The sequence below is a fragment of the Pollachius pollachius genome (genome assembly GCF_949987615.1).
Source record: "Pollachius pollachius genome assembly, chromosome: 2".
NCBI classification, from domain to species: domain Eukaryota; kingdom Metazoa; phylum Chordata; class Actinopteri; order Gadiformes; family Gadidae; genus Pollachius; species Pollachius pollachius.
In genome coordinates this window covers 7,088,218-7,103,217 of record NC_136935.1, presented here as the reverse complement: position 1 = coordinate 7,103,217, position 15,000 = coordinate 7,088,218, and the positions used below count along the sequence as shown (strand labels likewise).

Here is a 15,000-nt window from a genome sequence, read left to right as displayed (position 1 = left end):
CGCAGATTTGTGTTTGTGTTGGGGTGGGGGGCGGGTTGCCGCTGTGCAGGGTGGTGGGGTTGAAGGGAGGGTTAGGGTTAACATGAGGGTTAACATTATTTCTGATGAGAGATCTCTGATACCAATGCCTTGCCTATACTAAACTGAAAGAAAAAAACAACCATAGTATCACCAGCCTGTACAGTGAATACCAAAGGGCTGAGCAAGAACGACGAAAGCCAGGGTTTCTCTTCTGAGATTAAACCAAATTCCTCCTTTATCTAGAGGGGCTAGGCGCCAGCCTCTTTGTTTGGTGTCCAGGTCCAGTGCTGGGGGGGGGGGGGGGGAAATCACACACACACCAATAGCAGTTTGACTTCCCCGCACATCTGGAAAGATGCTCCACACTGCGTCCACCTGCGACGGATGCTAACGTTCTTCCTCCCCCTCTGGCTCTCCCCTTCCTCCCTTTCTCCCTCTCCCCTTCCTCCCCCCCCCGTCCCGCCCACACAGAGCGTTCCCCCCACCGGCCAATCCTGCAGGCCGGCCTTCCCGCCAACACCACGGTGCACGTGGGAGACGACGCGCGCTTCGTGTGTAAGGTGTACAGCGACGCCCAGCCCCACATCCAGTGGCTGAAGCACACCATGCAGAACGGCAGCCGCTACGGCCCCGACGGCCTGCCCTACGTGCGCGTGCTTAAGGTACGAGAGCCGACCGACCCCCCCCCCGAGTTATGGATCCATCGATGTTGAAGGCTCCACCAACCAGAGAGATGGAGTCTCCTCTGTGACGGGGCAGTGCCTCTCGTGGGAACGTGGCTCCGATGTTTCGTTTCCCACTGCTTTCTACGGTTTCTCTCTCTGTAACGTACGTGTGCGGGTTGTGTTCCTTGACTGTGTGGCGGTGCGGTTGTGTCATGATGGAATTGTGTTGTGGTGTGATTGTGCTACGATGAGATAGTGTCTCCAGTGTGCTCCCTGACTAACCGAACTTCTTTAGGTCCTGTCCTTCTAGTGGGTCGCGGCTCCTGTCCTGTTCCTCCTCCTCAAAGTTTAATCTCACTTACATTTTGTTTTGTCTTTCTTGTATTTCTATGTTTGTATGCATGAATGTATGTACTGTATGATTGGTGACGATGATGTGTCTGTTAACGTGTGTCATGAGTGTGCGAGGAGTCTGTTAATACTTGTGTGTGTTTGTGTTTACATCCGTTAAACACAAACACATCCGTATCCGTTAGTCCGTTAACGTGTGTGTGTGTGTGTGTGTGTGTGTGTGCGTCCAGTCTGTTAACATGTGTGTGTTTACATGCGTGGTTCCCCAGCGCTCGGGCATTAACAGCTCCGACGTGGAGGTGCTCACTCTGGCCAACGTGACCAAGGCGGACGCTGGACAGTATACCTGTAAAGTCTCCAATTATATAGGGGTGGCCAACCAGTCGGGCTGGCTCACGGTCGTCCAAGGTAACCCTCCCACCCCCCCAGAGCGGAACCCCGCCCCCTCCTGGTCCCTCCTCCTCCCCTTTGGTGTGGTGCCGTCCCAGGTCCAGCTGACCCCCATCCTGGTCCCTCCTCTTCCTCCCCTCTGGTGGGGCGGCCTCCCTGGTCCAGCTCACCCCCCTCCTGGTGCCTCCTCTTCCTCCCTGGTGTGGTGCCTTCCCAGGTCCTGCTCCGCTGGGTGGTGGTGGTGCGTGATACATGGTTCTGTGGTCTCCTGGTGGTCCTCCCGTCCTCCCCCCAGCACCCTCCGTCCCTCCATCCCAGCACCCCTTCACCCCTCCACCCTAAACGCTCCACCCTCCGCCCCTCCTAGCACTGCTGGTTTACAGACCCCGGGTTCTTCAGCTGTTTACGGCCATGGAAGCCCCCGTGGGACCTACAAAACCTCGCCGACAAACGACTAGCCCGGCAATGGCCTTTTTATCTGTTCCTCTCTCTCTCTGCCTACCTTTCTCTCTCTCTCTCCCTCTCTCTTGCTCCCCTCTCGGTCTCTCTTCCTCTCTCTCTCTGCCTACCTTTCTCTCTCTCTCTCCCTCTCTCTTGCTCCCCTCTCGGTCTCTCTTCCTCTCTCTCTCTGCCTACCTTTCTCTCTCTCTCTCCCTCTCTCTTGCTCTTCCTCTCTGTCTCTCTACCTCTGTCTCTCTGTCTCTCTCTCTCTCCGGGCTAGCTGTGTGTGCTGGTGTTGTAAGGTACTACGGGTCCATGCTCTCCATGTTTTCTCTTCTCCTCCCTTTGCGCATGTGTTCCAGTGCAGGAATGTTCTGGAACGGACCTCCCCCCCCCCCCCCGTGTATATTAGGTTCCGGCTGGGCTCGCGGTGAACAGTTTCACCTTGGGTTTGTTTCTTCCCCTTTGTTTATTTATTCTGTAGTTGGTACGTGGGCACTCTCTCTGTATTTCTGTGTGGTAGGAAGTCCTTCCTCCTCTCCTCGAATTACCCATGATCCTTCACTGTAGCCGGGACCTCAATGGCGATGGACGCCAGCCATGTCCTCCTCCTTTTAGATTTCTCTCTTGGTGTTTTGGGTCTGATTTGTTTTTATCTTTCTTTCTTCTCCTCCAACCCCCCCTCCTCTTCATCCTCCCATTTCCCTTATCTTCCCCCCTTCCTCCTCTATCCTCCTCTCTCTTCATCTCCTCTCTGCTATCCCCCCCAACCTAACCCTTTATCTTCAAATACTTTCCCTCCCACTCCTTCCCCCTTTTGCCATTCCTCCTGCCTCCTCTCTTGGGTGCTCTTCTCCTCTTGCTCCTCCTCCTCCTCATGCCTCCTCTCCTTGGTGCTCTCCTCCTCCTCCTCCTCCTCCTCCTCCTCCTCCTCCCCCTGCTCCTCAGACGGCAGGTGTGAACACCACAGACAAGGAGATAGAGGTGCTCTACCTGCCCAATGTCACTAACGAGGATTCTGGGGAGTATACCTGCTTGGCTGGTAATTCTATTGGGCTCTCCTATCACTCTGCTTGGTTGACGGTGCTTCCAGGTACATACAGCCTAAGATACACACACACAAATACATGTTTCTGTCTCTGTATTTTTTTTTCTCTCTCTCTCTCTCTCTCTCGCTCTCTCTCTCTCTCTCTCTCTCTCTCCCTCTCTCTCTCTCAGTCTCTCTCACACATACACACACATATCCGTCCGCTCATACTTTTTGTTTGCATGCGATGGAATCTGTCTGTCTACCAGTCGGTTTTCCCGTTCTCGCCCTTCCCCCCGATCCCTCTTCCTGGTCCTGATTATAGTTTGTCATGTGAGACATCTTTATTTCTCTCTGAAATAAAGATGGAGGGAAAGTTATAGCTTCAACTTTGGTTTCTGGTTGGCTAGGCTTGTTCCATTATCAGGACTCATACGACTCATACCTAGTGAGCTGCAGTGATGTGTTTTGTGGTGTGTTGTTTTGTGTGTATGTGCAAGAGTTTGTGTGTGTTTGTGCGTCTGTGTGTGTTGCTTTGCATTCAGTATAGGCGGACCAGTATAGCTTCAGGCTCAGCAGATCTCTGAACAAAATAACAATGAAGACACATATAGTTTTTCTCTGTAGTCATATCAAGACCCATATTGTTAGCCTCGTAGAATCATTGCCTAAGTAACATTTCTAAATTCCCCTTGTAATAGAGTCAAAATTGCTATATATATGACTTAGGCAGATAGTGATTATGGAATGTAAAAAGTACTCTGATTGCCTTAGGATGTAGCCGATGAGGCACATTGATTCAGCAGCGTAAGGAGAGTAGAGTTAGGTTAGATATCACAATTTGGCCAAAAAATGACCTAGGCAATTATGCAATGAGGTGAACGATATTTATAAATAGCTTAATGTAATCCCACACACACACAAGCTCAGGCCTTTACCTATGATGAAGCAGGAAGGGATATCTCCTGACCTCTGGAAGATGCAACTTTCACTTGATTGCTGTCTGTAATCCCAGGCGTGCATTGTGTCATGCATTCCTGTATGTGTGTGTGTGTGTGTGTGTGTGTGTGTGTGTGTGTGTGTGTGTGTGTGTGTGTGTGTGTGTGTGTGTGTGCATGCGTACGCATGAGCGCACACACGCATCAAAAGCAGCGTGGAATGCAGACACACAGACACATGCAGCATTGTCTAGGGGCTCAGACAACCATTCAACAAACTAGTTATCCGCGTATACAGGGGCGCTGGGACGTCATTATGGGGAGAAAGGGAGAGAGAGAGTGATACCAGAGTGAGAGGGAGAGAGAGAGAGACAGATACAGAGTAAATTGAGAGAGAGCGAGAGAGAGTGATACCAGAGGGAGAGGGAGAGAGAGAGGCTAAAGAGAGTTTGATAGAGATAGAGAGAGAGACACAGAGTAGGATGGACAGAGAGACAGATACAGAGTAAATGGAAAGGGAGAGAGAGAGAGACAGAGAGAGACAGAGAGACTGAGACAGATATAGTGTGAGACTGGGAGGGAGAGAGGGAGAGGAAGAGAGCAGACAGAGACAGATATAGTGTGAGACAGAGAGAGAACTATTTCAGTCCGGTGGGTCCATGTGTTGTGCATATGTCCTCTGTGTGTTCATGTGTGTGTGTTCATGTGGAATATCTGTCAGCATATATCTATATGTATATGTGTGTATGCGCACATCACCTGTACGTCCTTCTCTGACCTCTCCCCCATCCCCTCCCCCCAAAACCCCCACACCCCCCTCCTCCCATTCCTCATCCTCATCCACCTCCCCTCCAGCCGACAAGGATGATCCGATAAAGGGCATGATGTCCCCGGACTACGTGGAGATCGCCATCTACTGCGTGGGGGTCTTCCTGATCGCCTGCATGGTGGTGGTGGTGGTGGTCTGCCGCATGAGGAACACGGCCAAGAAGCCGGACTTTGGTGGCCAGCCTGCCGTACACAAGCTCAGCAAGCAGATCCCCCTCAGGCGCCAGGTAACGGAAAGTAGATAAAGAGTTCCAGAAGGCATCTAACACGGCCCGTAGAGGAGGGCCACACGGACACACACGCACGCGCCCACACACATAGCCACCCCATGTACCGCCACAGCAGGGGCCAGGCGGGTGGGGAGGAGGCCAAGGGGTTGGGAGGCCGGGAGGGGGAGGAATTCTTAGAGCTCTGGGAAAGAACTGTTTGAGAATCGTTTAAGAAATGTAGGGAATATTTGTTAGGGAGGGAAGGAACAAGGAGGACACACAGGGAGAGAGAAGGAGAGAGCAGGAGGGAAATCAAATAGAACAGAGGGATGGAAAGAATGAAAGGACAAAACACTATGTTCTGATGAATACAGAACGTAGTTCATTATTGCAGGGTTTTAACCGGTGTAGCTTTTAGAGACCCACATTTCTTTGGGCTTTATGCACAAATCCGTGCGAGCCAGATCCTCCACCCATAATTAGGACAGGTTTTTTAAATCGCAGTGCCGTCGACACTTTCCCCTCGAGGGAAAAAACGCAGCCGCAACTAACAATCCCAAAAGGTGCGAAAGGTGTGGAATTACATTCCAACCAGAGACGAGTTTCCCGGGAGAAGGTAAGTTCCTGGTCGGGAGAGCACGGCTGTCAGGAGACCAGCGCAAAACCGGTTCAAACCGGATCTTAAAACCTTCTAATCACACCGTTCATTCATCTCATCGGATAACCTCTAATATCTGACCCACAGTAGCTGTAGAACATACCGCTACCATTGAGTCATGTATGTGAACGTTAAAAGAGATCGAATAATACATAGTGAAATCATTTTGCATGTGTCCAAGCTTTTGCACCAGAGAGAGAGAAAGAAAGAATGAAAAATGATAAAAAAAAAAATTGAGGGCAAAAATATGAAAAAAATAAGAAAGAAAGATCATCAATCAATGTTGTCGTGCAAGAGTCCGCCTCCGCCCTTTGTATGGTGCCGTCCATCTCCAAACGCCCGCACACCCAAGTTCCTCTAGCCGAGCTGGTGATTGATGCGTCCGTGGACCCTGACTCCGGTGATCAGCCTGTGTCTCTCCTGCCTCTCGTCTACAGGTGTCAGCCGACTCCAGCTCCTCCATGAACTCCAGCACGCCACTGGTCCGCATCACCACCCGACGGAGCTCCGCCCACGACGACCCCATCCCCGAGTACGACCTGCCAGAGGACCCCCGCTGGGAGTTCAACCGGGACAGGTGAGCCATGGGGGGTCAGGAAAGGGTGGGGCCTGGGTAGTAGCGCTTATGTGTGGAGCTACGCATTAGCTAATGCTAGCTTCAGGATGTGGAGGAAACGGTGTGGTTTTGGGAAAACAATGAGAATAAAGATTTCCTCTGTGAGGTGTTATTCGATCCAGACCTTTTCTCCTAACACACACAACACAGCACACGTCAGTGCTGTGATGTCACCACCGCCATCCTTCTGGTTAGCATTCTCAACGCTCTCTAATGGTTAGCGGCGACGGGCTAATGCTAACGAATGTAGCTGTGAGGCCGTGCCTTCCGAAACCCTTGAACCTCTGCCTCTCTCTGCGTCGTGACTGGCGGTCTGTCCGCTAGCGCTGGCTAACAAGCAAGCGCCACGGTAGCCCATGACATTAAGACAATGCAAACCATCTGGACCAACTGTGCCGGAGCCACGGAGGCAGAGCCGATCTCCAGCACTCTGGCTAAAGTGTGTCATTAATGTTTGCGGACCGCAGGGCAACAATGACTAACTGCTGAGCGATGGGCTGTGTGCACAAACAATCGAGGCTGCTGATTCATCCCTTAAGGAGGGTATGAATTTGGCACACACACGCCCACTCACACTCGCACTCGCGCACATGCACACACTCACTCATACGCACGCACACACGAGCACACACACACGCCCGGCACACGCCAACGCGCACACACAACCAGACACTCTCACACACACGCCCCCCGCAAACACACGCAAACACACGCACACACTGGCACACACGCCCACACTCACACTCACACACGAATACACTCAATCACAAGCACACGCATACACTCACTCAGACTCACGCACTCACGCACATGCACTCACACACACACACACTCACACGCACACTCACTCACACACATACTCACACACACACGCAGCAAAACAAACACGGGCTAGTAAATAACAAAGAGCTGTGATAATTAGTGTTTAGCAGCAACGCTTCTCTCCTCACAGACTTTTGTATGCATGACTGGAAGAGGAGGGCCTGTCTAGTTCCAGAGCGGAGGCCTTGGCACAAGCCGAGGTTTCGATTAGTCACACTTGCACCCAGTGGTCGGCCATTGGCTGCCGGGTCTGAACGGGCCGGCAAACGCGATCCCTTTCACCGTTCCCAACGCTCCCTGCTCGGCCTGCAGGTATTCAGCGGAGCGGGGAAAACCCCACTGTGGAAAACGCCCCCAAAGTGTAAACAGGATTGTAATTAAGCAGCCCAAATAAAAAGCCCTGTGTACTGAAGGTACACAAGGGGCGTCAGTGGCTCAGGAGGTGGAGCGGGTTGACTGGTAACCGGAGGGGGTTGGACTAACTAGGGTTGTTAGTCCGATCCCCGGCTCCTCCTAGCTTGAGTATCGAGGTGTCCCTGAGAGCGACGCTTAACCCCGACCCCTCCCGACGAGCTGGCTGTCGCTTTGCGTGATTGACTCCGCCGTCGCTGTGTGAATGTGTGCATGAATGAGTGAATGTTGTAAAGCGTTTTGAGTGGCCACCAGTTAGAAAAGCGCTGTAAAAATGCAGTCCAGTCCAGAAGGTCTTAACTCTGTATGCTACAGGGGGATGTAGTAATGGTCTGAATGTTGTTCCTCTGGATCTCTTATCTCTTGTCCCTGGCTCTTGGTGACGGCCCGTCCGTCCATCCGCCCGCCTGTCCTTCCGCGGCTGTCGTTCCACGGCCCCAGGGGGCTTCTGCAGAACAGCTCTCGAGGAATGCAAATGTTTGTGGTTGCGTGGAGGAAAGCTGGAAATAAGAATAGCAGCGCTTTTGTCTAGTGTGACGGGCAGAATAGATTGCATTGAGCGCGGCCGTAGTGTGTGTGTATGTGTGTGTGTGTGTGTGTATGAACAGATAGGGGATTGTGTTACCGTGACAGTGATCTGGCTGTAGGCCCTGCACCTCATACACAGTAGTGTCAGTGTTTATATAGAGGAGGGGGAAGAGGGGCGGGCTGCATCTGTCAATCAAACACCAATCAGAGTCCAACGCTAGGCTGAACCGTGGAGGTGGATGGTGGCCAACACCCCTGTGTGTTAGAGAAGGAGGGGCATATGTATGTGTACATGCACCTGAAGTGTATGGGCCGAGTTGAAGTCCATCCCACCTTTATGATGGCTCCCAGCTCACAGAGAGGGTGGTCCTGTTTGCCTGATGGGGGGGGGGGGCTAGGGGCTCAGCGCTAGTGTGTAATGGCCTGTTAAGCTAGCCTGCCAAGGATTCAGTGTAAACAGCTTAGAGGACAGAAGTGTGTGTCTCTCTCTCTCTCTCTCTCTCTCTCTCTCTCTCTCTCTCTCTCTCTCTCTCTCTCTCTCTCTCTCTCTCTCTCTCTCTCTCTCTCTCTCTCTCTCTCTCTCTCTCTCTCTCTCTCTCTCTCTCTCTCTCTCTCTCTCTCTGTCAAGCGATTATCTGTACCTCACACCAATAACAAACTCACACACAGACACAATCTGACGAAACAAAGACAGAGACACGGAGAGAGAGAGAGGGAGAGAGCGATGATGAAATGGATGAGCTTGATAATCTGGCCTTCCTTCTCTCCTTGCCATAGTGCGCTGGCATTCATAACTCTGGTCGCTCAGGTGTTCACAGGACAAATGTTCACACGACTTAGTTGATCATTTCAGACACCGTATCGACCTTGTCAAGAATACCTAAAGACTTAAACCATTATCTAACCCTGTTTGTGATGTGTGTGTGTGTGTGTGTGTGTGTGTGTGTGTGTGTGTGTGTGTGTGTGTGTGTGTGTTTCCCCCCCCCTGTGATAGGCTGACCCTGGGGAAGCCTCTGGGCGAGGGCTGTTTCGGCCAGGTGGTGATGGCCGAGGCGCTGGGCATCGACAAGGACAAGGCCAAGGAGGCGGTCACCGTGGCGGTCAAGATGCTCAAAGGTAGGCGGGGCTCTGCCTGCTGGGGCCAATCACGGTTCAGTGAGTGAGTGAGTGAGTGAGAGAGTGAGTGAGTGAGTGGGTGAGTAAGAGAGGGAGAGAGAGAGAGAGAGAGAGAGAGAGATTTAACGCTGGTGGGAGTTGCCATGACTGAGTTCCTTATATTGTCCACACATTGTGCATGACACACTTAATGCACACATGCATCAAGGGTGTATACATTGACTCGCAGGAATGCAGAGGCCAAAACAAACACACACACACACATACACACACACACACACTATCATACACACAAAACAATGCAAGTGTGTGTTTTCGTGTGTGTTGCAAATTCCTCAGCCATAGGACCCCTACCTTACCCGGCCAGAGTTCAGTGGACGGGTGGAGGCGGAGGGTCGTGGGGGGCTCGGGGCTCGGGGCCCGGGGCCCGGGGCCCGGGGCACTCATTAGTATTCATTATTGGCGGCTGGTGAGTGACTGGTTAAGGGACAGGAGGAGGTGGGTGAGGGGTGGGGTTGGGGTTGGTGAGGTTATGTATGGGTGGAGGTGGAGGAGGAGGAGGGGGGGGGGAGTCACATACCTAACCCAAGGAGCAGCAGCTGGCCGCCCCGCCGACTGTCAGCACCTGCAACAAAGAGTCAAGTCACACACCCACACACACACACACACAAAACACCGGCATTCATAAAGGTAGGGGGCGGGGTTTAAGGAGGAAGGAGAAGGGAGTGGGGCCGGGGGTGATGAAGGTGACGGTGCTGGTGGAGGAGAAGGGGGGTGGGGGTCAGGCATGGTGACCGACCTTGACAATGGGACAAGGGACCTTGACCCCCCCCCCCCCCCACAGCGTTCGAGAGTATTGAGAGTGGGCTGTGGGGGTGGAGGTATGCAGAGGTGGTGGAGGAGGAGGGTGGGGTGAACGGTGACGAGGAATGCGGGCGTTCTCCTTGTGTCGGCTGGGCCCTTCCTCCTGCTCGCTCAGTCGACCCCGTGCAGCGGGAGCCCGAACGGCCAGTAATGAGTCTTTAATTTCTCCCCGGCTCAAAGGACGGCTCTGTTTGGTGTGCGGTCGTCGCGGCAACGTCTGCTACCATAACGCATTTCTGAGTATGTCGAAAAAACCCACGACCATCTGCACGCCCTTCACCTGCTTATCGTTTGAGGTCTTCTTTCTAAGGGAGAGAGATTGTTAAGGAGGTGCCTTTGTTTTGCTAACCCTGCCCTCACTCCCTCCTCCTCCTCCCCTTCTCTCCCTCTACTTTTCCTCATCCTCCTCCGTCTCCTCTTCCTCCTCCTGCTCCCTCCCTCCCTCCTCTTCCTCCTCCTCCCCCTCCCTCCCCTTCCTCCTCCCTCCCTCAACCTCTCCTCTTCCCCCTCCCTCCCTAACCCTCTCCTCCTCCTCCTCCTTCTCCTCTTCCTCCTCCCCCTCCCTCCTCCTCGCACCTCCTCCTCTCCCTCCTCCTCCAGATGACGCCACAGAGAAGGATCTGTCCGACCTGGTGTCTGAGATGGAGATGATGAAGATGATTGGCAAACACAAGAACATCATCAATCTCCTGGGCGCGTGCACGCAAGAGGGTGAGTATCGCTCCGTCTGCCTGACAATCATCTCCTGTCGCGCCCTGGTGTCTGACGCCTTGCATTTAGAGTTAGACTGTGTCGCTGTTACTTTGATTTGTTGAACCCAATAAATCTACTAAATGGAAAGGCATTCATCGTGCTGTTTCTGTTCAGGGAAACGCAAATACCTGACATCATGTGTGTGTGTGTGTGTGTGTGTGTGTGTGTGTGTTCTGTGTGTGTGTGTGTGTATCTGTGTACGTGTTTATGTGGCTGTAAGTGTGTGTTTGTGTGTGTGTGTTCCTGTGTATATAATGTGTGTGTGTGTGTGTGTGTGTGTGTGTGTCTATGGATATATGCATGTGTGTGTTTTCATGTGTATATAATATATGTGTGTGAGTGCGCATGTGTATGTATGTATGTGTGTGTGTGTGTTTCTGTGTATATAATATATATGTGTGTGCGTTCCTCAGGCCCGCTCTACGTGATCGTGGAGTACGCCTCCAAGGGGAACCTGCGGGAGTACCTGCGTGCGCGGCGGCCCCCTGGCATGGAGTACTCGTACGACATCGCCCGGGTCTCTGACGAGCAGCTCACCTTCAAGGACCTGGTCTCCTGCACCTACCAGGTGGCCCGCGGCATGGAGTACCTGGCCTCGCAGAAGGTAGGCTCCCACACACAGGTTGAGGTCCACGCACCTGCACACACACACATACACACACGCGTATAAATTCACACACGCATATGTTCATGTCCACGCACTGGCACTCAGAGACACACACACACACACACACACACACACACACAACACACACACACACACACACACACACAAATGTTTGTGTCCATGCGCTGACACACACACACACCACACCTACACACACACACACACACACCTACACTTACACACACTTACACACACTTACGCATAAACATGGATACGCCCACTCACACATACACACACACAAATACACACACATGCACACTTGCCTATGCAGACGCAAACCAAAAACACTAACACATGCGTTGAAACACACTCTGCTAGACGCACCCTATTGGTCATCACATGCCTATAAACTCGCACACAATGAAAACACAAAACAACAATTCTCACACCCATCATGCTGGCAGGCCGGACCGTATTCCTCTCCGGGGAGTTTCGGATTCGCCTTTTCATCCAGGGAAAAGTTTCGTGTCGTCTGCTGTGTGTCACTGTGGGAATGTTTGGTCCAGTCCATTCCGGGTCCCCACATTGTGTCCCGTCCCACAAAAGGCCCTCTGTGCAGACAGACACGGGACGGTCAGGTAGCCACAATGGGGGACCGGCTCGCCAAGTCGGCCTCACGCTCCCGCACACTGTTGGAATGTGACGAAATCCACTGGGGCTCGCACGCTCGCACACTCACACAGTAACACCCCCGTCATACACTCACACACTCACACCCCCGTCACACGCTCACCTAGTCACTCACACACATTCGCACGCAGGCTCGCCCGCCGCGGGCTCCTGACGCACACACAGATCCCCGCCGCCGAACGCATGTGAAGCGGTACGCCAGAAACCTTGAGCTCGTCCGAGCACACTCCGCCACACACGGGCGGCCTGTTCATCTTGTCAGCTGTTTTCTCTGTGGTCATGTGTTTCTAGTTGAGCCGCCACACACACACACACACACACACCATAAACACTGAGTGTTTGTGATGGTGTGCAGGTGGACTGTATGGGGATGTTTCGGTTCATTTCCTTCTCTCCCCTCTGCAGTGCATACACAGAGACCTGGCCGCCAGGAACGTCCTGGTCACCGAGAGCAACTTCATGAAGATCGCTGACTTCGGCCTGGCCAGGGACGTCCACAACATCGACTACTACAAGAAGACGACCAATGTGAGTCTGAGCTCCGCGCCCCCCCCCCCCCCCCCCACACACATCCCCACATCGCACTGTGTTCACACCCTCACCCTGCACTCCAGACAGGGCATGTCAAGAACGCTCAGCTTAAAACGTCTCGGAAGACGCAGAGAGAAAAGAGACCCTTCAGTCTCGCTCTTCTTGCTCTTCTTCCAATTCTCTTCCTTCACGTCCCTTCTCTCTCTATCTCTCTCTCTCTCTCTCTCTCTCTCCTCTCTCTCTTTGTCTCTGTCTCTCTCTCAGACTCTGTCTCCGTCTGTCTGTCTCTCCGTCTCTCTCTCTCTCCCCCCCCCCCCCTCCCTCTCTCTCCCGTTCTCCCTGCCTTCCCTCCTCAGCTTGTGTCTTGGCAGCGGCCGCAGGTTCCCAGGCTGCGAGTGAATGCAGCAGTTTCTCTCTTGCTCTGCCCCCATTTCCCTTGCTTCCCCGTTCCCCTCGGTGCCCCCCCCCCCCCCCCTCCCCACAAAGAGACAGACAGACAGACAGACAGACTGAGCCGGCCGGAGAGACACAGGGAGAAAGAGAGGGGGAGAGAGAGGGGCTTAAGATATAATTGACATCTCCATAGTGGGCCCAGTGGCATCCATCACTTAGTCCTCATTCTCCATGCATGGCTGCCTTTTTCAATATCCCCACGGTCATGCTGGGGGCATCACAATACACCGGCAACAACAACAACAACAACAACAACGACACACACCAGCGATGTGCAGTGATGCTGATGCTGAGGATGATTGGATGGGATTGAGACTAACAACAGCAGTTACAGCATCAGTCCCACGCCATTCTTTCACAGTTGAAGTAGAGCGAGCAGGAACGATTGTGAGGATCTCCCAGGGCCACAGACCGCTTTACCTCTCATTGGATCTACAAGTGATGAGGGACCTCATTATCTCCCTCCCTCATACATACATATTGCAACAGCATTAGATCTAAATGCATCGTATTGAAGTCCCTCAAGATCGGTAACACTGGGTCTAAAATCAGAGAGCTGGGTCTCAGAGTCTCAGACTGATTGGTGGTCACAGTTCATACACAGACCTAGATGCAGTCACTTTGAACTCAAATCATTGTCCTATTTCTTATCGCATTTTCCTCAAACAAATTCACGTTTGACCACACTGCATTATCAGCTCCCCGTTGCGTGCTTACTCAGAGGAGATGTTGTGTTCTGGGTAAACCCTTTGTTTACCCGCTAGTACACACCATCACTGTAGTGTAACTTCCACCCCTTCCTCCATTAAACATTAAACAGAGCAATCGATCCAGCATTCCTACAGGCTACGCTCAGAGGACCTCTGTTTGGGTGGAAGCTAGGAATCTTATCCTTCCTCTCTCGCCTTGTTTACCAGCCCTGAGAGATGGTTCAATAGTGTACTAGGAATGGTGGCATGTTTAGGCCAAGGACCCCGTCCCCCCGCCCTCCCCAAGCACACATCACATGACCCCTCTCCTGCCCCCAGATACAGGGCAACAGGGCGAAAGCAGCAGAGCACTCTGCTGAAACCAGCCTTTATTTATTTATATATCTGAAACCAGCCGTGGCAGGTCATATGCGTGACCTGGTGGCTCCTTGACCTCAGATCTCTAACCTGTGTTTGTGTGTGTGTCTGATCGTAGGGTCGTCTCCCGGTGAAATGGATGGCTCCTGAAGCTCTCTTCGACCGGGTCTACACACAACCAGAGTGACGTGTAAGTACCGCACATACTTTTTACAATTACATTCAGGGGGTTTAGCACACGCTTTTATCCAAAGCGACCAGAAGAAAGACTACCGATATCTCTCTGTCGCTACAGTAAGGTTCATAGAACCAAGTGCTAGGTTAACCCATTCCCCGTATACAACAAAGAGAGTAGGCTACACAATGCCAAGTACTATTTTTAAGTGCAAACGACGTACAACATACAATAAGTGCGTACATTAAATGCCAGAATGAACAATGCGGTGTATACAATAAGTGCGTAAGAGAGGTGTTGAGGGGGTAAGGGGGGGGGGAGGCTATGTAGAGTCTAGTTGAACTCTGAACAAGTGAGTCTTGATTCCTCCTGCGGATCCTCCTCTCTCTTGTTCTCCACTCGCCCCGGCTCTCGTTGTGTTGGTGTGTTTTCGGGGGGTCTTCATCGTGGGGGTGTTGTGTCGTAGTGGGGGGTCCGGGCGTTGTTTTCCCTGGGGGCGGGGAGGCAGGTAGGGGGAAGAGTGGGCTGTGGTCAGGGAGAGGCTGGGGAGGCTTTAGGGGCCAGCGACCAGCTTGTAGCCAAAGTGAGGATTTCACGCTCGACTTGTAGCCAATGCCGTGTTACTAATCTGGTGGGCTTCAAAGGCCTGGGAAGGGGGCCTCACCCCCCCCCCCCCCCCCCCCATCCAGTCCTCCCCCAATCCCACCTCTGTGATGGTCTGGTATAACTGAATCTAACAACATTCATGTCTGAATTTAACAGAGGTCCGACATGGATGTAACAATATCCATGTCTCAGTGTTGTTACATTATTGTCTGCATGTTACAACATTCATGTCT

The 15,000-nt window shown here is 52.6% G+C and overlaps 1 protein-coding gene across 1 annotated transcript in view; it reads left to right on the top strand.

Moving 5' to 3' along the window:
• The window catches only part of LOC307070972 (fibroblast growth factor receptor 2-like), a 41,773-nt gene that overhangs the window by 20,629 nt on the left and 6,144 nt on the right, over positions 1-15,000 (top strand). The window contains 10 exon segments of the mRNA XM_079729786.1: positions 493-683; positions 1,307-1,445; positions 4,689-4,888; positions 5,966-6,105; positions 8,900-9,021; positions 10,486-10,596; positions 11,052-11,242; positions 12,341-12,463; positions 14,105-14,161; positions 14,163-14,176. Coding sequence (XP_079585912.1) covers positions 493-683; positions 1,307-1,445; positions 4,689-4,888; positions 5,966-6,105; positions 8,900-9,021; positions 10,486-10,596; positions 11,052-11,242; positions 12,341-12,463; positions 14,105-14,161; positions 14,163-14,176 — 1,288 coding nt within the window.